Genomic DNA, 27,921 nt, shown 5'->3' with positions numbered 1-27,921 from the left:
GAGATTCAGGGCATGAGTTTCAGGGCAGGAGATACAGGGCATGAGATTCAGGGCAAGAGTTGTGCTCTGACGCTCCGGCCATGAATCTCCTGCTCTGAACCTTGGGCACCGAATCTCCTGCTCTCAAATTCCTGCTATGAAACTCCTGTCCTAAATCTCCTGCCCTGAAAGTCCAACTCTGACACTCCTGCGCTGAATCTAATGGCCTAAAATTCCAGCCCTGAATCTCTTCCCCTGAAACTCGTGCCCTAAAACTCCTGCCCTGACTCTCCTACTATGAGACGCCTGCCCTGATACTTCTGCCTTGAATCTCCTACCCTGAAAGTCCTGCAGTGATCTCCTGCCCTGAATCTCCTGTCATGAATCTCAGGCCCTGAATCTCCTGCTGTGAACCTCCGGCACTGAATCTCCTGCTCTGTAATTCCTGCCTTAAAACTCCTGCCCTGAATCTCCTGCCCTGAATCTCCTGCCCTGCATCCCCTGCTCTGAAACTCCTGTCCTGAAATTCTGCCCTGAATCTCCTGCCCTGAAATTCATCTACTGCAACACCTGCCCTGAAACGCCTACCCTGAAACTCCTGCTCTGAATCTCATGCCTTGAGTATCGTGCTCTGAAATTCCTGCCCTGAATTTCCTACCCTGAATCTCCTGCCCTGAAACTCATGCCCTGAAACTCCACCCCTCCTGACTCTCCTGCTATGAAACTGCTGCCCTGATACTCCTGCCTTGATACCCCTGCCCTGAAACTCCTGCCGTGAATCTCCTGCCCTGAATCTCCTGCTCTGAAACTCCTGTACTGAAAGTCCCGCCCTGAATCTCATGCCCTGAAACTACAGAACGGAATCTCCTGCCCTGAAACACCTGCCATGAAACTCCTACCCTGAATCTCCTGCCCTGAATTCTGGCCCCGAAACCTTTGCCCTGAAATTCCTGACATGAATCTCCTGCCCTGAGTCTCCTGCCCTGAAATTCCTGCCCTAAAATTCCTGCCTTGAATCTCCTGCCCTGAATCTGCTGCCCTGACACTCTTACATTGAAACTCCTGCCCTGAAACTCCTGCCCTGAATCTCATGCCCTGAAATTCCTACTTGAACCACCTGCCCTGAAACTCCTGCCCTGACTCTCCTGCTATGAAACGACTCCCCTGAATCTCCTGTCCTGAAACTCATCATTTGAAACACCTGCCCTGAAGCTCCTGCCCTAATACTCCTGACCTTGAATTTCCTGCCCTGAGTCTCCTGCCCTGAAATTCCTGCCCTTAATCTCCCACCCTAAATCTCCTGCCCTGAAACTCATGCACTGAAACTTCAACCCTGAAACCCCTGCCCTGAATCTCATGGTCTGAAACTCCTACACTGAATCTGCTGCCTTGAAACTCCTGCCCTGAATCTCTTGCCCTGAATCTCTTGCCCTGATAGTCCTGTTCTGAAACTCTCGCCCTGAAACTCATGTCCTGAAACTACAGCATGGAATCTCCTGCCCAGAAACCCCTGCCCTGAAACTCCTGCCCTGAATCTCATGAGCTGAGTCTCCAGCCCTGAAACTCCTGCCTTGAATCTCCTGCCTTCAAACTCCTGCCCTGAATCTCCTTTCCTGAATCTCCTACCCTGAAACTCCTGCCCTGAATCTCCCGCCCTGAAAGTCCTGTCCTGAAACTCCTCCCCTGAAACTACTGCCCTGAACCTCATGCCCTGAATATCCTGCCCTGACACTCTTTCTCTGAAACTCTTGCCCTGAAACAATTGCCCTGACACTTCTGCCCTGCAACTTCTGCCCTAAATCTCCTACCTTGAAACTCCTGCCATGAAACTCCTCCACTGAAACACCTGCCCTAAAACTCCTGCCCCAAAACTCCTGCCCTGAATCCCCTGCGCTGAGTCTCCTGCCCTGAAACTCCTGCCCTGAATCGCCTGCCCTGAATCTGCTGCCCTGAAACTCATGCTTTGAACCTCCTGCCCTGAAGCTTGTGTCCTGAATCTCCAATTTAGAACGGAGTTGAGGAAAAACTTTTTCACACAGATGGTTGTGGCTCTGCCTCAGATGTCAGTGGAGGCCAATTCTCTGGATTCTTTCAAGAAAGAGTTAGATTGAGCTCTTAAAGATAGCAGATTGAAGGGATATGGGGAGAAGGCAGGAAAAGGGTACTGATTGTGGATAATCAGCCATGATCACAGTGAATGGTGGTGCTAGCTTGAAGGGCTGAATAGCCTGATCCTGCACCTGTTGTCTATTGTCTATTGTCTATTATTCCTTTTAAAAATTTCTTGTATAGCCAAACTATTAATTTCATTTCTAATTTTTTAAATTTCCTCTAGTGTATCCTGTGCCAAACTCAATTTGTGTTTTTTCTAGTTCCTTCAGCTTATTTTGTAATTCCTCTGATATTTTATTCCTTATTTTTTTTTCTTATATGAAGATATCACTATAATTTTCCCTCTTAAGACAGCCTTCAGAGTATTCCATAGAATGGGAGATGAAATTCATTATCATTGAATTCTAAGTAGAGACCAATTTCTTTTTTAATTTGTTCCTTAAAATAGGGATCATTGAGTAGACTTGAATTTAGTTTCCAAATATTATTTTTTAGTTATAGGTCAAAATCAACATATAAATATATTGGTGCATGGCCACTTACATCTATTGTCCCAATTCCACAGTTGATTATTTTGTCTCTATCTTTTCCAAATGTTATGAAATAGTCTATTCTTGTATATACAGAATGGGGCAGGGCAGAATAATGAGTGTAATCCCTTCAGCCGGGGAAAAAGTCCCTCCATATATCAATTCAACCAAAATCCTCAAAAAGAGTGTTAACTTTTAGTAAGGACTTTGTTTCTTAAGTTTTTTCTATTGGAAGAGTCTAACTTTGGTTGTAATTGTAAATTTAAATCTCCCCCACATATATCAAGAGACCTTCTGTTTCCATTACCATAATATTAGTAATTTTCTGGAGGAAACTAATATCACTTCTTGGGGGTGCATATATATTCAATAGAGTAATTGGATTTCCATCTATATTCTCCCTTACCAGAATATATCTGCCCTACTTATCTCCCATTTTGAATACTTTTTTTCAAAATTTAGCTTGCTTGAGATGAGAATAGCAACTCCTCTTCTATGTCCTGATTTATACGAGGAGAAAAACAAATTAGTGAAGCCCATTCTCCTTAATTTTCCATGCTCATTATCACTTAAGTGAGATTCCTGTAAATATACTACATGGGTTTGTTCTTTTTTTCATTTTTGATAGAATTTTACTGTGTTTGACTGGATTCAACAGCCCATTGACATTAAAAGAAATGAATTTTACTTTGTCCTTAGCCATGTGTATTTATCTGTTAGTATATCATTGAAATTTGCAGAATATAATTTAATCGATCTACTCCCTGAACAAATAAGAGCCAAGAAACGCGAATGATTTAAAGAAAAGGTAACAAAGGTGTGGTTCCAAGGCCGGGGTCTCTAAATGACCCTGGGTTGAGCTAGAAGAAAAGTCTAGCCATGGGAGATAGCCCCTCCTAACTAGTCAATCAATCTTTTGTTTGTGTTATTATCTTTCCTGTAATGCCATGGGATTTTATCTTTTTAGGAGCCTTGTATTCAGAACCTTGTCAAAAGCAAATAACACCCACTGACTGTCCATTGTCTATCCTGCCTATTATGTCCTTTAAAAAAACTATCTTTTTTTGGGGAAAGATGTCCTCTTAAGGAAACTATGTTGACTTTGACCTATTTTAACATATTGCTACAAATACTCTGAAACATTATCCCGAATAATGGACTCTAACATCTCACCAATCACTGAAGTCAGGGTAACTGGCCTATAATTTCCTCTTTTCGGCCTGTTGGAAGGTCTCAAACTGAAATGTCCATAGATGCTCCCTGACCTTCTGAGTTTCTCCATAATTTTGTGGATGTTACTCCTACTGTAGCATCATATTCTAGCAGTCCAATATCTACACTTGCCTCTCTTACTCCGTATCTATCTGAAAAATAAACATTAGTATCCTCTTTGGCAAACTGACTTCATGACTTCTTAGTTGCATGCTGTTGTGTGCTAAACTTTCCAAATCCGCTGGCTCCCCTCTTTTCTATCTATTGTATGCTTTCTCTATTGGTTTCATGCTGCATTTGACTTCCCTTGACATCTAAGGTTGCCTCATTCTCCCATTGGAATGCTTCTTTGGGATGAACCGATCCTGTACCTTTAAGTTACTCGAAGAAACTCCAGGCATTTCTGCTGCTCTATTGTTATCCTCGCTAGTGTCCCGTTTTCACCAACTTTGGCCAGCTTTTCTTTCATGTTTCTGTAACACAAAGGCATCAGTTCCGTGTCTTCTCCCCGCCCCCCGACAGATAGAGAAAGGAACGACTGGGGTGGGGGAAAACAGAAAGAGTGAGACTAGAGGGGTAAAGGACGGGTGTAAGATGGAGAGAGTTTGCGTTAGCAAGAGAGAACGAGAATCGTTCATAGGGCGGGGTGATGTATGTTTCAGGTTTTAGGGCGTGTCAGAAGAGAAATTTGAGCCTGCTGTCACGGGTCAGCACGAGTAGGAGGAGTTAGTGGGAGGGTTGTGAGTCGGGTATAAAGAGAGCTTACACTGCCGAAATCGGGAGCCTTTCGTGCAGTGCGAGGTGAGTTATGACCCGTTCACTCTCCTCTCCCGCCCTTCCAAATTCGCTTCCCCCATTTTCCATCACTGTGTCTTTCACAGGCCTGCTCACCCAATGAGATTAGCTCAATCTGTCCCACTCCGTTATCGCTCTCTCGCCCAGTCCCATTCAATTTCTTTAACTCCTCTCACCCCTAATTTTCACATTCTCTCCCCGTTTTTCTCCTCTTTTGCCGCCATTCTCGCAGTCTCCCACTTTCCGCCCTACATTCTCTCCCTCTCTGGCCCTTATTCTTGCGCTACTCTCTGAACCCTCACTCACACTCCCCTACTCTCCTCTCCCTGGCTCAGTGGATTGCAGTTCCGGAGAGGAGATCCGGGCTCCTCTGGGACTTATTTATTCGCAGAGCAGACACTCTCCTAATCATCAGAGCAGTGTTTATCTATGGTAATGTGGCGCAACACTTCACCGACGGAGAGTTGTGCTTGGAGAGTGTAACGGTAGAGAGGTTCGAGAGCGTATCGCGAGTAGAGAGCTATTCGGTGAGTCGTGGTGACAGGGATGCAGATATTCATGTTTAGGACGATAGAGGGGTTTAGTCAGAGCACGGAAGAGAGCTTTCAAGCGAATCTGTTTTAGAGAGGGGAAGAGATGGGGTGAAAGCAGTAGACAGTCCGTGTTGGACAGAGAGGTATGTTCCAGGTTAGATGATTAGAAACCAGAGAACAGCTGGAATTGGAGGACATGGTGAGGGTACAGAGCGAGGTTTAACTTTGATAATTAATGGACTTTGAACTTTGAAGGCGAAGAGTGTTTTCGAAGTGAGTTCGGTGTACAGAGTGTCTCTGCAATCCTCTTCGGCCCTTCCCCCATCCCCGCGTCATGGTTATTGTTAGGCAATGAAAAGAAAAGCAACGTTACAGAGAGGCTAGGGTGCGGGGGGGGGCGGCGGAGAGGGAGAGATTGAGTGAGAGAGTGTCCGTGTTAGACCCAGCTATATTCCACATCAGAGGGTTAGAGGCCGCAGGAGAAGTGGGATTAGAGAACACAGCCAGGCTACAGGACACAAGGCAGGAATCAGTGGTCGGATGTAAAGTGGGTTTCTGTGTTCACCGCATGTGACCATTTCCTTCTCTTTGTTTTCTGTCAGCATTCTTTCTCCTATCTGACCTACTTCTTTCGGACTATATCTCTCTCTTTCACCCTTCTCTTTCTCACTATTTCCACCCACACCGCCCCCACCCCCACCTTTCTTCCACTTTCTACTTTCCACTTCCCTTCCCAGCATACCTGGAACCCACGAACCCTCGCTTCTCTTCCTCTATCCTACCTCACTCAATTTCAGCCTCATTCTAACTCCTTTCTTCCTAACCCCTCCACCACACCCCGCACCCCCCCCCCAACATCCTTCTCCCGAAATAGGGGCATTGAAATCTTGATTGCTCTCTGTGGGAGGAGGACCATCTGACTGAACCTGGAATCAATCCCACAGTCGCCACTGCCTCGATCATTGACAGTGGACACAGCGAAGAGAAGGCCTTTGCCCTCTTATCACTGGGACAGTGTTTATTTAAGCTGCAATGTGCAACACTTCATAGATAGAGATAGAATGGAGGGAATTATGATTGGGGGGAATCAGAGGAGGAGCTAGAGAGTGTCAGGGATAAAGAGAACAAATCAGGGCTAGTGAAAGAGAGGTGAGAGAGAGTCGAGATTTGGGGTTAGAAACAGACAAGAGAGATTCTGGTTTAGACAGAGATATACCTCTAATTTTTCCTCTTTCTCTCTCACTCTCCCTTCACTTGCATGCCCCACACATTTACTTCCAGGACAGAGGATTGCAATTCCCAATGTTAAGGATTAGATCTGGACTCTTCTGAGAATATTTCCCTCAGGCAAAACAGCCTCAGAAGTTTATCCTGGACCTTTACATACAATGGCATGCAAAAGTTTGGGCACACCTGGTCAAAATCTCTGTTACTGTGAATAGCTAAGCGAGTAAAAGATGACCTGATTTACAAAAGGCATAAAGTTAAAGATGACACATATCTTTAATATTTTAAGCAAAATTACTTTTTTATTTCCATCTTTTACAGTTTCAAAATAACAAAAAAGGGAAAGGGCCTGAAGCAAAAGTTTGGGCACCCTGCATGATCAGTACTTAGTAACATCCCCTTTGGCAAGTATCACAGCTTGTAAACACTTTCTGCAGCCAGCTAAGAGTCTTTCAATTCTTGTTTGGGGGATTTTCACCCATTCTTCCTTGCAAAAGGCTTCTAGTTCTGTGAGATTCTTTGGCCATCTTGCATGCACTGCTCTTTTGAGGTCTATCCACAGATTTCCTATGATGTTTAGGTCAGGGGATTGTGAGGGCCATGACAAAACCTTCAGCTTGTGCCTCTTGAGATAATCCATTGTGGATTTTGAGGTGTGTTTAAGGTCATTATCCTGTTGTAGAAACCATCCTCTTTTCATCTTCAGCTTTTTTACAGACAGTGTGATGTTTGCTTCCAGAATTTGCTGGTATTTAATTGAATTCATTCTTCCCTCTCCCAGTGAAATGTTCTCCGTGCCACTGGCTGCAACACAATCCCAAAACATGATTGATCTGCCCCCGTGATTAACAGTTGGAGAGGTGTTCTCTTCATGAAATTCTGCACCCTTTTTTCTCCGAACATACCTTTGTTCATTGCAGCCAAAAAGTTCTATTTTAACTTCATCAGTCCACAGGACTTGTTTCCAAAATGCATCAGGCTTTTTTAGATGTTCCTTTGCAAACTTCTGATGCTGAATTTTGTGGTGAGGATGCTGGAATGGTTTTCTTCTGATGACTCTTCCATGAAGGTCATATTTGTGCAGGTGTCGCTGCACAGTAGAACAGTGCACCACCACTCCAGAGCCTGCTAAATCTTCCTGAAAGTCTTTTGCAATCAAACAGAGGTTTTGACTTGCCTTACTAGCAATCCTATGATCAGTTCTCTCAGAAAGTTTTCTTGGTCTTCCAGACCTCAACCTGACTTCCACCATTCCTGTTAACTGCCATTTCTTAATTACATTATGAACTGAGGAAACGACTACCTGAAAATGCTTTGTTATCTTCTTATAGCCTTCGCCTGCTTTGTGAGCATCATTTATTTTAATTTTCAGAGTGCTAGGCAGCTGCTTAGAGGAGCCCATGGCTGCTGATGGTTGGGACAAGGTTTGAGGAGTCAGGATATTTATAAAGTTTTGAAATTTGCATCACCTGGCCTTTCCTAATAACGATTATGAACAAGTCATAGCCCTAACAAGCTAATTAAGGTCTGAGACCTTGGTAAAAGTTATCTGAGAGCTCAAATCTCTTGGGGTGCCCAAACTTTTGCATAGTGCTCCTTTCCTTTTTTTCCACTCTAAAATTGTACAAAACAAAAATAATACTGTACATTAATCTTGCTTAAAATGTTGAAAAGAATGTTTCATCTTTAACTTTATGACTTTTGGAGATCAGTTCATCTTCTACTCGCTTAGCTATTCACAGTAACAGAGATTTTGACCAGGGGTGCCAAAACTTTTGCATCCACTGTATCCATATCACCAGTGCAATGTTTATCTGTGGTGGTTTAGTGCTCCACTTTATTTTTCTCTGTCTCTCTGTGTCTGCCTCTTTGTTCTCTTGTAGCGAGGCAGAGTAGGAGGTTGTGGTGTGTCGGGGTTCAAGAGTCAGTTGACAAACGGGGTGAAGAGAAAGAATGAAAATGAGACATTGTTGGTGTTAGGGAAAGAACATAAGGGTCAGAGAGGAGTGTTTCACTCATTCTTTGTACCTCCTTCGCTTGCTTTCTTAATCTGACTGCTTCCTCTCCTTTTCTATCTGTCACTCTTCCTTTTAGTCTTTCTAATTCCCCCACTCCTCCCTTTCTTGAATTCCGCTCCACTTCTCTCTTCTCTCTTGTTTCTCTTCTTTCTTCCTGTTTAGCTTTCACTTTTGGCCTGACTCTCCCGTCTGCCCACTTGCTTCCTCGTTGTCATACTCTCTTTCTCTCCTGCTGTCATGATTTCTGGTTCCCACACATGCCCTACTCTTTCACCCCTCATTCAACTCTCCTTAGATCTTAGTTAGATCCCACAGAGTACTACGTTCAATTCTGGTCATCTCACTACAGGAAGGATGTGGATACTATATAGAGAGAGTGCAGACGAGATGTACAAGGATGTTGCCTGGATTGGAGAGCATGCCTTATGAGAATAGGTTGAATGAACTTGGCCTTTTCTCCTTGAAGCAATGGAGGATGAGAGGTGATCTGATAGAGGTATATAAGATGATAAGAGGCATTGATCGTGTGGATAGCCAGAGCTGAAATGGTTAATACAAGGGGGCATAGTTTTAAGGTGCTTGGAAGTAGGTACAGAGGGGATGTCAGAGGTAGGTTTCGCACGCAAGAGTGGTGGGTGCGTGGAATGCACTGCCAGTGATGGTGGTGGAGGTGGATACAATAGGGTCTTTTAAGAGATTCTTAGATAGGTACATGGAGCTTAGAAAAATAGAGGGCTATGCGGTAAGGAATTCTAGGCAGTTTCTGGAGTATGTTACTTGGTTGGCACAACATTGTGGTCCAAAGGGCCTGTAATGTGCTGTAAATTTCTATGTTTCTCATTCTTCCCTATTCCAAGGACAAATAATTCGAATACTCTGTGGAAGGGAGGAGGTCTAGGATCGTCTGAGAATCTTTCTCTCAGCTGATACTGTTTTAGAAGCTGACTGGACACAAAGAAGACACCATTTACCCTCTGTTTATCACCAAAGCAATGTTTATCTGTGGTAGTGTGGTGCAACATTGTAGAGATAGAGAGGCGAAGTAGGGGTTGGAGTGTGTCATGGGAGATGAGGTTCAACAGGGAATTGAGTCTGAGACAGTCCAGGTAAGTCAGAGAGGAAGAAAGAGATCTTGAGAGAATTACTGTAAAGAGAGAGAGACAGCAAAGGAGAGTGAGGAGCGCACACACAGGGGGGGGAGAGTGATTACAGATTAGACAGGGGTATAACTCTCCACCTCCCTCTTTCTCCTTGTTTCTCTCATGCTCTCACCAATTTCAGCCCCTTTCTTTGGAACTGCTCCCTCCCCCCTCACTCACACACTCCTATCACCCTGCTCCCAGGACAGAGGATTGGAATTCCCACTGCAAAGGCTGGAGGGCTCATTTGGGAATCTTCAGGAATCTTTCTCTCACTGTTTCAGAAGTTGTCTGTGGACATCAAGGACTGTTTACACTCTCCATATCATCAGTGCAGTGCTTAACTATGTCAATACTTCACACACCGAGGCAGAGTAGGGTCTGTAGTGTGTCAATATTTCAGAGGCAATCAGGGTTAGAGTGAGGGGGAGAGAAAGGGAGAAATGTAACGTTAAGCATCAGTGAAACTGTATCTGAAGTATTGAGGCAGCTTTAAGCCCATTAATCTCAGAAAGAATGTCGTGGCATTTGTTTGGGTTAAGTGAAATTCACAAGAATGATCCCAGGAGTGAAAGGGTGGACATATAAGGAGCATTTGATGGTTGAGGGTTGTGATTAGAACAGTATAGCTCAGGAACAGACCCTTCAGCCCACATGTTGTGCCAAACCAATTAAATTAGTAATTAAATAGTGAAATACACTAATCATTTTTGCTTACAAAATGTCCATATCCTTCCATTTCCCTCACATTCATGTGGCTATCTGTCTCCCTTGAAATTTTCTCGTCTCTCTACCAGTACCTAGGCAGTGCATTCCAGGCACTCACCACTCAACCTGTGTTTTTTTTAAAAAAACAAACTTGCCTCACGATTATTCCCTTTCACTTTAAATGCATTATCCCTAATAATATGTATTTCAACCCTAGGAAAAAGATGCTGTCTGTCTATTCTATCTATGCCTCTCATAATCTTATAAAGTTCTATCAGTTCTCTTCTTCAGTCTCTGCTGCAAAACAGTTTTTGACATAGACCAGATGGGCTGAAGGGTCTCTTTCTGTGCTGTACTTCTCTATGACTCTATGCCTTCTTAACCGCACTATCAATCTGTGGAGCCACTTTCAAGGAGCTATGAACTTGGACCCCAAGATCCCTCTGCTCTTTAACACTGTTAAAGATCTTGTCCTTAACGGTGTACTGTCTCTTCTTCAAACTTCACTATATCACAGACTTGAGACTCACCAGTCTACCCTTTCCAGGATTATCCCTTGCTCCCTTCTTGAATGATGGAACAACTTTAGCTATCCACCAGTCCTCTGGGAACTGGGAACTCGCATGTGGCTAGAGAGGATACAAAGATATTGGTTAATCTCTTCTCTTGCCTCTCTCAATAACCTGGGGTATACTCCATCAGGCCCTGGGGACACACACATACTAACTTCCGCACCTTCCATCTGTGTTGTTTCTCTTTGGTCATTTGCTCTGTGCGTGCCTCTCTTTACTTCTCCTCTTTAGCTCTCTATCATCATCTTTGCTGTCTGTTTCTTTCTCTGTCCTTCTCACTTTATATCACTCTCCATTCCTTCCCTCTGTTTCTCTCTATCCTTCCCTCACTCTCCTACCAATTTCTTTGCAGTCCAGCCTCCTTCTCACACTCCTTTTCCCTCCTCTGTTCCCAGAAAAGAGGCTTGAGGACTTGGGGCCTCTGAGTGAGGGGAAATGTCTGGCTTATCAAGGCATCACTCCCAACTTCGTAGTTGAAGAGTACCACAGCACAGAAAGAGGCTCTTCAACCCATCTACTCTGTGCCAAAATATTAATTTGCCTAGTCCCATTGACCTACACCTGGACCACAGCTCTCCATACACCTCCCATCCATGTTTCTATCCAAATTTCTCTTAAATGTTGAAACCAACTCTGCATCATTTCAAAGACGGAGATAGAGAGGCAGAGGAGGGGATGGAAAGATGAAGTTCAAGAGGGAATTGAGTGTTGAGAGAGAGAGGGGACCGGATGGACTCCACCCCACTTTTATCAAAGAGATGGCTGAAGAGATTGTAGATGCATTAGTTGTGATTTTACAAGAATTACTGGATTCTGAAATGGTTCCGGAGGACTGGAAAATTCCAAATGTCACCCACTTCAGAAGAGGGGAAGGACCAAAAGGCAGGAAATTATAAGATAGTTAGCCTGACATCAGTAGCTGGCAAGATGTCAGCTTTTCACAATGTCATTATAGTCTACGAGGTTATGGGGTACTTGGAGACACATGATAAAATAGGCCGAAGTTCACGTGGTTTCCGTGAGGGCAAATCTTGCCTGTCAAATCTGTTGGAATTAAATTCAAAAGAAATTGCATTATCAGAGTACATATATGTCACCACATACTGTCACCATGTCCTGAGATTCACTTTCCTGCAGACATGATCAGCAAATCTTATGATAGTAATTATAAGAGGATCAATGAAAGATCAACCAGAGTGCAGAAGACAACAAATTGTGCTATTGCAAATAGAAATAAGTAGCAGTATTGATAAGGTAGTGCAGTGGATGTAGTGTATATGGATTTCAGTAAGGCATTTGATAAGGTTTCCCATGTGAGGCTCAATCAGAAAATAATGAGGCATAGAATCCAAGGAGACCTTGCTTTGTGGAACCAGAATTGGCTTGACCACAGAAGACAAAGGGTGGTTTAGATGGTTCGTATTCTGCATGGAGGACGGTGACCAGTGGTGTTCTGCAGGGCCCTGTTCTGGGACCCCTCCTCTTTGTGATTTTTATAAATGACCTGGATGAGGAAGCAGAAAGGTGGGTTAGTAAGACTGCTGATGACACAAAAGTTGGCGGTGTTGTGGATAGTCTGGAGGGTTGTCAAAGTTTACAGCGTGACATCAATAGGATGAAGAATTGGGTTGAGAAGTGGCAGATGGAGTTCAACCCAGATAAGTGTGAAGTGGTTCATTTCGGTAGGTCAAATTTCAAGACAGAATATAATACTGTATTAATGGTAAGACTCTTGGCAGTGTGGAGGATCAGCGAGATCTTGGTGTCCGTGTCCATAGGACACACAAAGCTTCTGCGTAGGTTGACGGTGTTGTTAAGAAGACGAATGGTGTGTTGGCCTTCATCAACAATGGGACTGAGTTCCAGAGCTGTGAGGGAATGTTACAGCTCCATAAGATTTTAGTTAGACATCACTTGGAGTACTGTGTTCAGTTCTGGTCACCTCACTACAGGAAGGATGTGGATACTATAGAGAGAGTGCAGAGGAGATTTACAAGGATGTTGCCTGGATTGGAGAGCATGCTTATGAGAATAGGTTGAGTATACTTGGCCTTTTCTCCGTGCAGTGAGAGAGGATGAGAGGTGACCCGATAGAGGTGTATAAGATGATGAGAGACAATGAACATGTGGATAGCCCAAGGCTTTTTCCCAGGGCTGAAATGGTTAACGTGATGCAGCATAGTTTTAAGGTGCTTGGAAGTAGGTACAAGGGGGATGGCAGAGGTAAGCTTTCCACGCAGAGAGTGGTGGGTGCATGAAATGTGCTGCTAACAACAGTGGTAGAGGCAGATACAATAGGATCTTTTAAGAAACTCTTTGATAGGTACATGGAGCTTAGAAAAATGGAGGGCTCTGTGGTAGGGAAATTCAAGGCAGTTTCTGGAGTAGGTTACATGGTTGGCACAACATTGTATGCTCATACACTTTGGTAGTAGGAATAAAGGTGGAAACTATTTTCTAAGTGGAGCAAATTCAGAAATCAAAGGTCCAAATGGACTGGGGAGGACTAGTGCAGGTTTCCCAAAGGTTAACTTGCTGGTTGAGTCATAGTAAGGAAGCCAATTGCAAAATTAGATTAATTAAGAGAGGACTAAAATATAAAAACATGGATGTAATGCTGCAGATTTATCAGACACAACTCATACAACATTTGGAGTATTATGAAAAGTTTTAGAAATTATTTAAGAAATAATCTGCTGGCATTGGATAGGGTCAAGAGAATTTTCATGAGAATGATTCCAAGAATGAAAGGGTGAATGTATGAGGGGTGTTTGATGGCTCTGGGCCCATACTTGCTGGAGTACAAAGGGTTGAGTGATGGGGCTGAGAGGTGTTGGGTTATGGGAGTGGTGGAATCTCATTAAAATCTTTTGAGTCCTGAGAGGTCTCGAATGAGTGGATATTGAGTGGCTACCAAAAGTGGGGGAGTCGAAGACTAGAGGGCACAAACTGTGAATATAGCGAGCAATTCCCTTAGCCACAGGCTGGTGAATCTGTGGAATTCATTGCCACAAATATCAATGCAGTCCATCATTGTCTATATTTAGAACATATCTGAATTAACATAACTGAATTGACTTTATTTCTTACGTCCTTCACATACATGAGTAAAAATCTTTGTTACGTCTCTGTCCAAATGTGCAATGTGCAATTGATAGTAATTTGTAATAAATAGTATGTACAACAGGACGGTCAATATAGCATAAAAATACAATTATATCAGCATGAATTAATCAGTCTGATGGCCTGGTGGAAGAAGCTATCCTGGAGCCTTTTGGTCTTGGCTTTAATGCTGCGGTACTATTTCCTGGATGGTAGCAGCTGGAACAGTTTGTGGTTGGGGTGACTCAGGTCCCCAATGATCCTTTGGCCCTTTCACGCACCTGTCTCTGTATATGTCCTGAATAATAGGAAGTTCACATCTACAGATGCGCTGGGCTGTCTGCACCATATTTTCCGCAACTCTTACAAAGTGCTCCTCTGTCCGCCGTTTGGGAAGTCAGATCACCCCTCCATCTTGTTTCTGCCCATTTACAGGCAGATGGTGAAACAAGAGGTGGCCATAGTTAAAACCATCCACTGTTGGTCCGACCAATTGATCTCCATGCTACAGGACTGCATTGATGACATCCTGTGGAATGTCTTTTGTGATAAGGATGTCTCTGAGTTCACAGAAGGGGTCAGGAGCTTTATCCAGAAGTGCATCGAGGACAATGTCCCCCAAAAATTGGTCAGGATCTATCCAATCCAGAAACCCTGGATCAACAGTTCCGCGCGTGCTGCACTAACCACGTGAGACAGAGCTTACGCTGCCGGTAACCAACAAGAACTCAAGAAATGCAGCTACAATCTAAGCAAAGTCATCAAGACAGTGAAACGACAATACAGGAACAAGATCCAGGCACAACTCTCCACCAACAACATGCACAGCTTATGGTAGGTCTGCACATCATCACAGACTTCAAAGCTAAACACAGTGGTATTTCCAACATTGCTGCCTCTCCCAGATGAGCTGAATCATTTTTATGCTCAGTTCAATGTTGCCAACGCTGAGCCCGCGAGGAGAGCCGCTGAAGTGACCGGCACCTTGGTCATCTCTGAGGCTGAAGTACACAGGTGTTTCCAGGGAGTGGACAGCCGCAAGGCTGCGGGACCGGACAGCATCCCAGGGTGGGTACTCAGGTTTTGCATGAAACAACTGGCAGGTGTGTTTGCAGACACTTTGAAAGAGAGTGGGGGGTGATAGGTTCTTGATTAGTAAAGGGTGTCAAATGATACGGCAAATGAGAATGAAATTGAGAGGGATAATAAATCAGACAATCAGATGATGGAACAAATGACATGGACTGAATGCTCTAATTGTGCTCTGATGTCTCATGGTCTTTTGTAACCTTTTCTTATCAACAGGGCAGTGTTTGTCTGTGACAGTGTGGTGCAAGAACTAACGCACAAAGGTAGAGGTGGAGTCCAGATACGAGAGAGTCAGTGAGGAGAGAGGTGTGTGTGTGTGTGTTTTTATAAGCATCCGTTAGTCTCGTGAATCCTCTTTTTAAGCCCTCTTGTCAGGTTCAACTTCCAGATTTCCTTCATGTCATTCATAGCCCTCCACGCCAGCGCCTTCCGTATCTTTATGTCCTTCTCCGAACTCATCATTCTTGACCCGAGGTACTTGTAATCAAAGACTTTCTTAATGGTATCATTCTCTACGGTCTTGAGAGTACCTTCGACGCAATTAAACACCATGCACTCTGTCTTTTTAGTGTGTAGGTGAAGTCCAGCTTTATTGAATTCTATTTCCACTTTTGTCAGTAGGGGCTGTGCTTCCTCCACCTGCTCAAAGAGCAGGACTATGTCATCTGCAAAATCGAGATCTGTGAGCATAACCGGTCTGACCCTTTTGGTTTTGCCCTGGTTTTATGGTAAAACCAAGCTTGTCATGATCTTTGGTAGCTTGTCACAGAGCGTAATCAAGGACGATTATAAAGATGTAGGGTGCCAGAGTGTCTCCTTGCAGCACACCAGCTAGGAGCTCGAACACTGCTGTTTCTCCGTCTGGTGATACAACTTTCGTCATGGTTTTGGTATAGCTGGACTCTATTGCTCTCAGTAGATGGTCTGGCACTCCGTAAGCTTTCAGGATCTTCAGCATTTTACCTCGGTGAATGGAGTCAAAAGCTTTGCGAAAATCGATGTGAGTAAGCACGGCTGGTAGGTTGTTCTTCTTGACTTCCTCGATGATCCTACGGAGAGCAAGTATTTGCATTACTGTTGAGTGCTTCTGCCGAAAACCATTCTGATTGAATCTTAGCTTAGGGTCAATGGTGGTGCGAATCCTATTTAAGATCATCCGACTGTATAACTTTGCTAAGATGCAGGTCAAGCTGATACCGCGGTAGTTATCTGTCTTTGTGAGGGATCCAGACTTGGGGACTGGGATAATGTTTGAGAGTGACCACTGTTCTGGTTTGTCGCCTTTCATCAATGCCGTATTACATATGTCCAGCAAGATGTTGTCCAGGTCGCAGTTCTTCAGGACATCTGGTGGTATCTGGGCTAATGTAACCCCACTTTTTAAGGTTAATGTAACCCCACTTTTTAAGGCTAATGTAACCCCACTTTTTAAAAAAGGAGGGAGAGAGAAACCGGGGAATTATAGACCGGTTAGCCTAACGTCGGTGGTGGGGAAACTGCTGGAGTCAGTTATCAAGGATGTGATAACAGCACATTTGGAAAGCGGTGAAATGATCGGACAAAGTCAGCATGGATTTGTGAAAGGAAAATCATGTCTGACGAATCTCATAGAATTTTTTGAGGATGTAACTAGTAGAGTGGATAGGGGAGAACCAGTGGATGTGGTATATTTGGATTTTCAAAAGGCTTTTGACAAGGTCCCACACAGGAGATTAGTGTGCAAACTTAAAGCACACGGTATTGAGGGTAAGGTATTGGTGTGGGTGGAGAATTGGTTAGCAGACAGGAAGCAAAGAGTGGGAATAAACGGGACCTGTTCAGAATGGCAGGCAGTGACTAGTGGGGTACTGCAAGGCTCAGTGCTGGGACCCCAGTTGTTTACAATATATATTAAATGACTTGGATGAGGGAATTAAATGCAGCATCTCCAAGTTTGCGGATGACACGAAGCTGGGTGGCAATGTTAGCAGTGAGGAGGATGCTAAGAGGATGCAGGGTGACTTGGATAGATTGGGTGAGTGGGCAAATTCATGGCAGATGCAATTTAATGTGGATAAATGTGAAGTTATCCACTTCGGTGGCAAAAATAGGAAAACAGATTATTATCTGAATGGTGGCCGATTAGGAAAAGGGGAGGTGCAATGAGACCTGGGTGTTATTATACACCAGTCATTGAAAGTGGGCATGCAGGTACAGCAGGCGGTGAAAAAGGCGAATGGTATGCTGGCATTTATAGCGAGAGGATTCGAGTACAGGAGCAGGGACGTACTACTGCAGTTGTACAAGGCCTTGGTGAGACCACACCTGGAGTATTGTGTGCAGTTTTGGTCCCCTAATCTGAGGAAAGACATCTTTGCCATAGAGGGAGTACAAAGAAGGTTCACCAGATTGTTTCCTGGGATGGCAGGACTTTCATATGAAGAAAGACTGGATGAATTGGGCTTGTACTCGTTGGAATTTAGAAGATTGAGGGGGGATCTGATTGAAACGTATAAGATCCTAAAGGGATTGGACAGGCTAGATGCAGGAAGATTGTTCCCAATGTTGGGGAAGTCCAGAACGAGGGGTCACAGTTTGAGGATAGAGGGGAAGCCTTTTAGGACCGAGATTAGGAAAAACTTCTTCACACAGAGAGTGGTGAATCTGTGGAATTCTCTGCCACAGGAAACTGTTGAGGCCAGTTCATTGGCTATATTTAAGAGGGAGTTAGATATGGCCCTTGTGGCTACGGGGGTCAGGGGGTATGGAGGGAAGGCTGGGGCGGGGTTCTGAGTTGGATGATCAGCCATGATCATAATAAATGGCGGTGCAGGCTCGAAGGGCCGAATGGCCTACTCCTGCACTTATTTTCTATGTTTCTATCCCATCTGGTCAAGCACTCCTGCCCTGTTTGAGTGCATATTTGTCCTTCTTCAGTTCCTCAATGGCGAATGGGCTGTCATCAATGTCAACTTGCGTTAGTATCATGGGTATGTCCTCTTCTTCTTCTGTGATCATTGGAGGGCTTCCCAGCAGTTTCTTGAAGTGGGTAAACCATGTCAGGATACGGTCCTCTACTGTTTTACCACTTATTTGACCTAATGGGGACTTCTTCTGTCTACTGATCTCATTGACTGGGTGCCATGCTTCTCCATGCTGCATGTCTTCATTAGCAGTTTCTATCTCTCTAATCCTCTCAGCTAGTTCCTCTTCCTTCAGTTGGTCACAGGTGGCAAAGAGATTCTTATTAAAAAGAGGATTTTCATTGCAGTCATAGAGTCCATTCTCACATACGGATGCGAAACGTGGACACTCACCAAGACGATGTGAAAGTCTCTAGATGGTTGCTGTACATGAATGGTCCAGATGGCTCTTGATGTGAGTTGGCAACAGCACATGACGAATGTTGAGCTCTATAACAACCTACCGATGCTCTCCATTAAAATCGAGGCGAGAAGACTGTAACTAGTGGGGCACTGTCTATGCCACCCTGAGCTACCTGCCAGTCTAGTCATCATATGGGAGCCCAAGCACGGGAGGATGAACCTTGGGCACCATCCCAAGACTATAGTCAACATGCTCCTAGAAGACAGTGGCACGGCTAATGTAGATGAACTGAACACACTGATGAGGGAGAGGGAGAAGTGGAGAGTCCGTCATTGTTCCCTACGCCAGCACCCTAGGCCTGAGTCGACGTAGTAGTAGTAGTAGTTAGTCTCGTGAGACCATGGAGTTGCGCCTTGGAAGGTTTCCAGGGCATAGGCCTGAGCAAGGTTGTATGGAAGACTGGCAGTTGACCATGCTGCAAGTCTCCCCTCTCCACGCCACCAATATCGTCCAAGGGAAGGGCACTAGGGCCGATACAGCTTGGCACCGGTGTTGTCGCAGAGCAATGTGTGGTTAAGTGCCTTGCTCAAGGACACAACATGCTGCCTCAGGCTTGAACTAGTGACCTTCAGATCACTAGACCGACGCCTTAACCACTTGGCCACGCGCCAACACTGTATGTGTGTTAGACAGAGCAAATGAGAGAGTTCGAGAGAATCAGTGTTAGAAAGTGAGAGAGAGAGAGAGAGAGAGAGAGAGAGCAGATGGGTTGCTGGGAATCCTTAGAAAGAGAGTTTTGAACTTGAGAGAGAGAATGTCTGGGTCAGAGAGAGTGTCAGGGGTGGACCGAAAGAGATGCTTTAGGATTCATTGCATTCAGGACTGACAGGTTAGTCAGTTAATAGGTCATTGTAAATTGTCTTGTGGTTAGCTAGGGTTAAATGAGGATTTACAGGGTGGCACGGCTCAAAGGGCCAGAAGGATTTATTCCGTATTGTATCTCAATAAATAAATAAATTAGAGAACATAATTGAGGTACAGAGTGAGGGTACAAAGGTAGAGGCATAATCATGAGCAGGAGCAAAGAGGGGACCTTAAAGGGAGTTCCAGAGTCTGAGTCCAGACACTGCAGTTCGATGTGAGGTGAGTCCCCCAAGACTGCTCTCCCCTCCATGTTGATCTTTCATCCCTCGCCTCGCCCTCATTACTCAATCATTTGTTCTTCTTGCATTTATTTCACATTTCTCTCTCTCTGTCTCTGCACTCAATCTCTCTCTGAACCCCACTTTTTCTCTCCCTCTCTGTAACAACCATGACCCAACTTCAACTCCCCCTCATTCCCCCTCATCTAGACATCTAGATGCTGACTCTCCCTCACCTGACTCATGAAGCCCTGTCCCCCCATCCTAAATATTCTTCTTTCGCACACACCCCAAACCCATACTGCTTCCCCGTCACCCGATCCTGAATCTGACTGCCCCTCTTCCATCCTGACCATGATCTCCCACACCCCACCTCACTCTCCCTCATCTAGATGCTGACTCTCCATCACCTCTCACCTGACTCTGACAAACCCCTGCCCCTCACCCTGAATTCAAACTCTCCCTCTCCTTATAGTGTAACCGCGACTCTTGGCACTTTCCTGCGCTCTCTGACTCTGCCACAGATACACATCATGCAGAATTTAGACCCATTACTAACTTCCACCTCTAACCATCACACTCACCCAACTGTACTCAGGATACACAACAGAGTCCTCTCAATGTCTCCGAACTGTCAAATCTTCCCTCTTCCCTCTGAATCCAGAAGTCATGCCTGTGTTCCCCTAACCATCTCCCACCCCATCTGACTCTTCTCCCTCTCCCCATGTACAAGGGAAACACAGGTGGGTCATATCAGTAATTCCTATTGTTATGTTTTGTAACTTCCAAAGGCTATTGGGGAGAGTTTAAACTAGAATTGCTGGGGGTGGGAACTGAACTGAAGTGACAGAGGGAAGGGAGGTTGGCTCACAAATATAGAAAGCTTGGAGACAGTGCGAAAGGGAGGATAGGCAGGTGATAGAGAAGGTAGGCACTCGGACTGATGGTTTGAGATGTGCCTATTTTAATATGAGGAGTATTATGAATAAAGCGGATGAGCTTAGAGAGTGGATCAGCACCTGGAGCTATGATGTTGTGGCATTACAGGGACTTGGATTCTGCAGGGACAGGAATGGCTACTTCAAGTGCCAAGTTTTAGATGTTTCAGAAAGGACAGGGAAGGAGGCAAAAGAGGTGGGGGCATGGCACTGTTGATCAGATTCTGGAAAGGAATAATAATAACAGGGTGAGAGATTTTAATTTCCCAAATATTGATTGGCATCTCCCTAGAGTGAGGGATATAGATGGGGTGGAGTTTGTTAGGTGTGTTTGGGAAGGTTTCTTGACACCATATGTAGATAAGCCTACTTGATCTGGTATTGGGAAATGAACCTGGTCAGGTGTCAGGTCTCTCAGTGGGAGAGCATTTTGGAGATAGTGATCACAATTCTATCTCCTTTACCGTAGCATTGGAGAGGGAAAGGAACAGACAAGTTAGGGAAATGTTTAATTGGAGTAAGGAAAAATGTGAGGCTATCAGGAAGGAACTTGGAAGCATAAATTGGAAACAGATGTTCTCAGGGAAATGTACGGAAGAAATGTGGCAAATGTTCAGGGGATAATCTTGTGAGGTTCTGCGTACATACAATGAGACAGGGAAAGGATGGTAGGGTACAGGAACCGTGGTGTACAGAGGCTGTTGTAAATCTAGTGAAGAAGAAAAGAAGAGCTTACAAAAGGTTCAAAAAACTAGGTAATGATAGAGATCTAGAAGATTATAAGGCTAGCAGGAAGGAGATTAAGAATGAAATTAGGAGAGCCAAAAGGGGCCATGAGAAGGCCTTGGCGGACAGGATTAAGGAAAATCCCAAGGCATTCTACAAGTATGTAAAGAGCAAAAGGATAAGAGATGAGAGAATAGGACCAATCAAGTGTGACAGTGGAAAAGTGTGTATGGAACCGGAGGAGATAGCAGAGGTACTTAATGCATACTTTGCTTCAGTATCCACTACGGAAAAGGATCTTGGCAATTGTAGGGATGACTTGCAGTAGACTGAAGAGCTTGAGCATGTAGATATTAAGGTAGAGGATGTCCTGGAGCTTTTGGAGAGCATCAAGTTGGATAAGTCACTGGGACTGGGTGGGATATACCCCAGGCTACTGTGGGAGACGAGGGAGGAGATTGCTGAGCCTCTGGCAATGATCTTTGCATCATCAGTGAGGATGGGAGAGGTTCCAAAGGATTGGAGGGTTGTAGATGTTGTTCCCTTATATAAGAAAGGGAGTAGGGATAGCCCAGGAAATTATAGACCAGTGAGTCTTATTTCAGTGATTGGTAAGTTGATGGAGAAGATCCTGAGAGGCAGGATTTATGAGCATTTGGAGAGACATAATATGATTAGGAATAGTCAGCCTGGCTTTGTCAAGGGCAGGTCGTGCCTTACGAGTCTGATTGAATTTTTTAAGGATGTGACTAAACACTGATGAAGGTTAGGGTTGTAGATGCAGTGTATATGGATTTTAGCAAGGCATTTGATAAGGTACCCCATGCAAGGCTTATTGAGAAAGTAAGGAGGCATGAGATCCAAGGGGATATTGCTTTGTGGATCCAGAACTGGCTTGCCCACAGAAGACAAAGAGTGGTTGTAGATGGGTCATATTCTGCATGGAGGCCAGTGACCAGTGGTGTGCCTCAGGGATCTGTTCTGGGACCCCTACTCTTTGTGATTTTTATAAATGACCTGGATGACGAACTGGAGAGATGGGTTTGTAAATTTGCTGATGACACAAAGTTTGGGGGTGTTGTGGATAGTGTGGAGGTTACAGCGGGACATTGATAGGATGCAAAACTGGCCGGAGAAGTGGCAGATGGAGTTCAACCCAGATATATGTGAGCTAGTTCATTTTGGTAGATCAAATATGATGGTAGAATATAGCATTAATGGCAAGACTCTTGGCAGTATGGAGGATCAGACGGATCTTGGGATCCGAGTCCATAGGACACTCAAAGCTGCTACACGGGTTGATTCTGTGGTTTAGAGGGCATACGGTGCGTTGGCCTTCATCAATCGTGAAATTGAGTTTTAGAGCCAAGAGGTAATGTTGCAACTATATAGGACCCTGGTCAGGCCCTACTTGGAGTACTGTGCTCAGTTCTGGTCACCTCACCACAGGAAAGACGTGGAAACCATAGAAAGGGTGCAGAGGACATTTACAAGGATGTTGCCTGGATTGGGGAGCATGCCTTATGAGAATAAGTTGAGTGAACTCTGCCTTTTCTCCTTGGAGCGATGGAGGATCGGAGGTGACCTGATAGAGGTGTACAAGATAATGAAAGGCATTGATTGTGTGGATAGTCAGAGGCGTTTTCCCAGGGCTGAAATGACTAGCACGAGACAGCATAGTTTTAAGGTGCTTGGAAGTTGGTACACAGGAAATGTCACGGGTAAGTTTTTTTTGCAGAGAGTGGTGAGTGCGTGGAATGGGCTGCTGGCAGGGTGGTGGAGGCGGAAATGACAGGGTCTTTTAAGAGACTCCTGGATGGATATATGAAGCTTAGAAAAATGGAGGGCTATGGGTAAGCCCGGGTAGTTCTAAGGTAAGGACATGTTCGGCACAGCTTTGTGGGCTGAAGGGCCTGTATTGTGCTGTAGGTTTTCTATTCTCCTGTAACATTAAATTAATTCAAAGGAAGACCCAGGAATACAGATGTACTTCATCTTTACTTCAAGCGAGGTGTGCAATATCGCTTGTTAGCGTGATGACGTATGCAATTTACATAATTTTACATACAACTTATAATTAATTATTTAAGCAAGTGATGCTTAATCAAACAATACATATATAAGATTACTCAAATATTATTGAAATATTAAATATAAGTCACCCACTCCCGGTAACCATTCCTCTCATCCATGCTGTATCCAGCTTACACAGCTCGGCCTCCTCAGTAACTACCACCATCTCCATCCTATCTCACTTCCTCTACCCGGGAAAACATCCCAGAGCTCCCGCACTGATGCCAAATCCTTTAACCTGCCCTCTCCCTCTGTACCTAGGAGGTACACAGGTTGCCTCCTCCCTATCTCCCACCCCCTTTTAATTCTCCCTCTCCCTCCATTCACCCATAAAACACATCTGGTGCCCAATCATTGACTTCCACAAAATGCCAACACCCTCTAATCCTCCTTATCTGCACACTTCGCAGAGCTTACCAACCATGGAAACAATGTCGGACCCAGCTCATCTCTTGCCGCCTCATTCCCTGCGTAGCCTAGCACACCAGTGGTTGCTGGAGGACTCTCACCAGCTGGACTGGGCAGGGGCTGTAGTGGGGGAAAGGTCAGTGGGAGCCGCCCTCCTTCTCAAGTCTCCCGGGGTGTTAGCTGGTTCGCCCTTCGCTCAGGCCATCTTCCAGGAGACTGGTTGTCGATTCCACTGGCTGAAACGGGACGGGGAGCACCTGGAGCCTGTCTGCACTGTGGCCCATATCTGGGGCCCGGCACGGGCCCTGCTGCTGGCCGAGAGAGTTGCCCTCAATGTTCTTGGACGAGCCAGTGGGATTGCTACCTCCTGCCGCTCTGCCCAAGAGCTAGTGTACTCCCTAGGTTGGGGTGGGCGGCTGGCAGGCACCCGCAAGACTACCCCTGGCTTTCGGCTGGTGGAGAAGCATGCCATGGTAGTGGGCGGAGTGGATACCCACCGTTACAGCCTTGGAGACCTGATCATGCTCAAGGACAACCACATGGTGGTGGTCGGCGACATTGCTAAGGTAACTGGTGATGGGTGTTAAGTGGTGACTGTGTGTTTGGTTGCTTCGGTAACCGAAAGTCTGGTGTATTCTAGGTTACTCAGGATTAAATGGGTGACTGTTTAACTAGTAAGGGGACTGGTTGTTTTGCCTTTGTACTGGAGCCTAGGCATGATGACCAGAAGCTGGGTTTGTATCTTTGTTTACTTACAAATAAGTGCTTGGTTGCCTGGGTAACAAGGTCACCGGCTGTTGCTTGGGGACTAGGGGGTTGGTTATCTGACTGTGCATGGGGTGTGGCTGTTGTTTCCACTCTAACTGGAGCCTAGGTAGTTTGTTGCTGGGCAATTGGGCTCAGGAAGGATAGTTTTCTCTGTAACTGTGGTCTGTGTAAGAGGATGCCTAGGTAACCAGGAACAAAATGCATTATTTCCCTGGTAATGGGGTTTATGCTGTTTTTCCCTTGGGGAGGGAGTGAGAATGTAAAATAGACAATAGACAATAGGTGCAGAAGCAGACCATTCGGCCCTTCGAGCCTGCACCGCCATTCTGAGATCATGGCTGATCATCTACTATCAATACCTGGTCCCTGCCTTGTCCCCATAACCCTTGATTCCCCTATCCATAAGATACTTATCTAGCTCCTTCTTGAAAGCATCCAGAGAATTGGCCTCCACTGCCTTCTGAGGCAGTGCGTTCCACACCTCCACAACTCTCTGGGAGAAGAAGTTCCTCCTCAACTCTGTCCTAAATGACCTACCCCTTATTCTTAAACCATGCCCTCTGGTACTGGACTCTCCCAGCATCAGGAACATAATTCCTGCCTCTATCTTGTCCAACCCCTTAATAATCTTATATGTCTCAATCAGATCCCCCTGCAATCTCCTTAATTCCAGCGTGTACAAGTCCAGTCTCTCTAACCTCTCTGCGTAAGACAGTCCAGACATCCCAGGAATTAACCTAGTGAACCTACGCTGCACCTCCTCCACAGCCAGGATGTCCTTCCTTAACCCTGGAGACCAAAACTGCACACAATACTCCAGGTGTGGTCTCACCAAGGCCCTGTACAAATGCAAAAGGATTTCCTTGCTCTTGTACTCAATTCCCTTTGTAATAAAGGCCAACATTCCATTAGCCTTCTTCACTGCCTGCTGCACTTGCTCATTCACCTTCAGAGACTGATGAACAAGTACTCCTTTGTATTTCTCCCTTACCTAACTCCACACCGTTCAGATAATAATCTGCCTTCCTGTTCTTGCTCCCAAAGTGAATAACCTCACACTTATTCACATTAAACGCCATCTGTCAAGTTTCTGCCCACTCACCCAGCCTATCAAAGTCACCTTGAATTCTCCTAACATCCTCATCACATGTCACACTGCCACCCAGCTTAGTATCATCAGCAAACTTGCTGATGTTATTCACAATGCCTTCCTCTAAATCATTGATGTAAATCGTAAACAGCTGTGGTCCCAATACCGAGCCCTGTGGCACCCCACTAGTCACCACCTGCCATTCCGAGAAACACCCATTCACTGCTACCCTTTGCTTTCTATCTGCCAACCAGTTTTCTATCCATGTCAATATCCTCCCCGCAATGCCATGAGCTCTGATTTTACCTACCAATCTCCTATGTGGTACCTTATCAAATGCCTTCTGAAAGTCAAGGTACACCACATCCACTGGATCTCCCGCAGCTATCTTCCTGGTTACATCCTCGAAAAACTCCAATAGATTAGTCAAGCATGATTTGCCCTTGGTAAATCCATGCTGGCTCGGCCCAATCCTATCAGTGCTATCAAGATATGCCGCTATTTCATCTTTAATAATGGACTCTAGCATCTTCCCCATTACTGATGTTAGGCTAACAGGGTGATAGTTCTCTGTTTTCTCCCTCCCTCCTTTCTTAAAAGTGGGATAACATTAGCCATTCGCCAATCATCAGGAACTGATCCTGAATCTAAGGAACATTGGAAAATGATCACCAATGCATCCGCAATTTCCAGAGCCACCTCCTTTAGAACCCTAGGATGCAGACCATCTGGACCTGGGGATTTGTTAGCCTTCAGTCCCATCAGTCTACTCATCACCTTTCCTTCCTAATGGCAATCTGTTTCAGTTCCTCTGTTACCCTATGTCCTTGGTCCATCCATACATCTGGGAGATTGCTTGTGTCTTCCCTGTGAAGACAGATCCAAAGTACTTATTAAATTCGTCTGCCATTTCTCTGTTTCCCATAACAATTTCTCCCAATTCATTCTTCAAGGGCCCAACATTGTTCTTAACTATCTTCCTTCTCTTCACATACCTAAAAAAACTTTTGCTATCCTCCTTTGTATTCCTAGCTAGCTTGCGTTCATACCTCATTTTTTCTCCCCGTATTGCCTTTTTAGTTAAGTTCTGTTGCTCCTTAAAAATTTCCCAATCATCCGTCTTCCTACTCACCTTAGCTCTGTTATACTTCTACTTTTTTAATGCTTTGCTATCTCTGACTTCCTTTGTCAACCACTGTGGCCACTTTCCCCCCTTTGAATCCTTCCTTCTCCAGGGGATGAACTGATTTTGCACCTTGTGCATTATTCCCAAGAATACCTGCCATTGCTGTTCCACTGTCTTTTCTGCTAGGATATCCGACCAGTCAACTTTGGCCAGCTCCTCCCTCACGGCTCCATAGTCTCCTTTGTTCAACTGCAATATTGACACTTCTGATCTGCCCTTATCCCTCTCAACTTGCAGATAAAAACTTATCATGCACATAAAAATATTCAGAATGGTGAGATGCAGGTGCCATGTTTACCATGTTAGCTAAGGGGACATGTTTCTTATGACCTCGGTTAACAGGGTAGGCAGCACCTTAAGTTGTAGGTAATGGGGACCTGTGGCTGGTAGACTCTTTGCCCAGGTAATCTTGGGAGGCTGTGGTTGGTTAAGTGGGTAACTAGGTAGGGGCTGGCAGATCCTATTCCTTGCCCTGGTAACCAGGGGTAGGATGTTTGTCTATAACATGAATAACCTACTGGAAGAAATATTGTTACCTAGAAACGTGGGATAGCAAGCGTTATCCAGAAAACCAGGTTGATGTTACTCGCTACTGGGGTAGCCTGGGGCTGGATGGTTCCATTCCCCCCGCTGCAGGGTTCTAGGTGTTCCCTCTACTCGGGGTAACAGTGGTCAGATGGAGAGGTACACAACCAAGGGTGTTGCTGTGACATGGAGCAGGAATGAGTAGTCACTAGTTTACAGGCAGTTGAGCTCATCCATAACTAGTGGGAGAGGGGAGATGTGAGCTGGACTGGTCAGCCAACAAACTGTCCTTTCCTCGGCGTTCCCAGGGAGTGAAACAAGCCCGGGTGATCGCAGGCATCTATAACAAGATCGAGGTGGAGGCTCGCTCGCTGGATGAGGCACGCCAGGCTGCTCTGGCTGGATCTGACATCGTGATGCTGGATAACTTTCCTCCACAGGTCAGTGGGACTTGCGGTCAGTGCTACGTTTCTTCCTGTGTGAATGTGTTTGCGGGTGGGTGTGTGTGTGTGTGTGTGTGTGTCTGTGATTGCATGTGAGAGTGCCCATGTGACTGAGTGTGTGCATGAGTGAGCCTGTCTCATAGTGATGCTGCATGCTTGCTTTCATCGGACAGTGGACTCAGGACTCAGTGCAGAAGTTGTGACATCCTACACTGTGCTACTGGGACTGGTACAGTATGCTGCCTGGACTGCAGGGAGTATTATGTGTAGTTCTGGCTGTGCAGCTATAGGAAGGATGTG

General features: G+C 45.2%; 1 protein-coding gene across 4 annotated transcripts in view; it reads left to right on the top strand.

Moving 5' to 3' along the window:
- The first annotated feature begins 4,577 nt into the window (after positions 1-4,577).
- The window catches only part of LOC134354188 (nicotinate-nucleotide pyrophosphorylase [carboxylating]-like), a 40,237-nt gene continuing 16,893 nt past the window's right edge, over positions 4,578-27,921 (top strand). Inside the window, exons 1-3 of one of the 4 annotated variants that reach the window (XM_063063082.1) lie at positions 4,578-4,634; positions 23,612-24,175; positions 27,487-27,618. In XM_063063082.1, the coding sequence (XP_062919152.1) occupies positions 23,624-24,175; positions 27,487-27,618 (684 nt within the window). In that variant the 5' untranslated portion in view covers positions 4,578-4,634; positions 23,612-23,623. Of the gene's footprint in view, positions 4,635-5,081; positions 5,156-18,346; positions 18,374-23,554; positions 24,176-27,486; positions 27,619-27,921 lie in introns of those variants that run through there. The other 3 variants (XM_063063081.1, XM_063063080.1, XM_063063079.1) reach the window with 3 other exon arrangements.

This window comes from Mobula hypostoma, chromosome 11 (assembly GCF_963921235.1).
Source record: "Mobula hypostoma chromosome 11, sMobHyp1.1, whole genome shotgun sequence".
Lineage (NCBI taxonomy): Eukaryota > Metazoa > Chordata > Chondrichthyes > Myliobatiformes > Myliobatidae > Mobula > Mobula hypostoma.
Note: the sequence above shows the minus strand (reverse complement) of the source record. Positions and strands in the feature narration are given on the sequence as shown.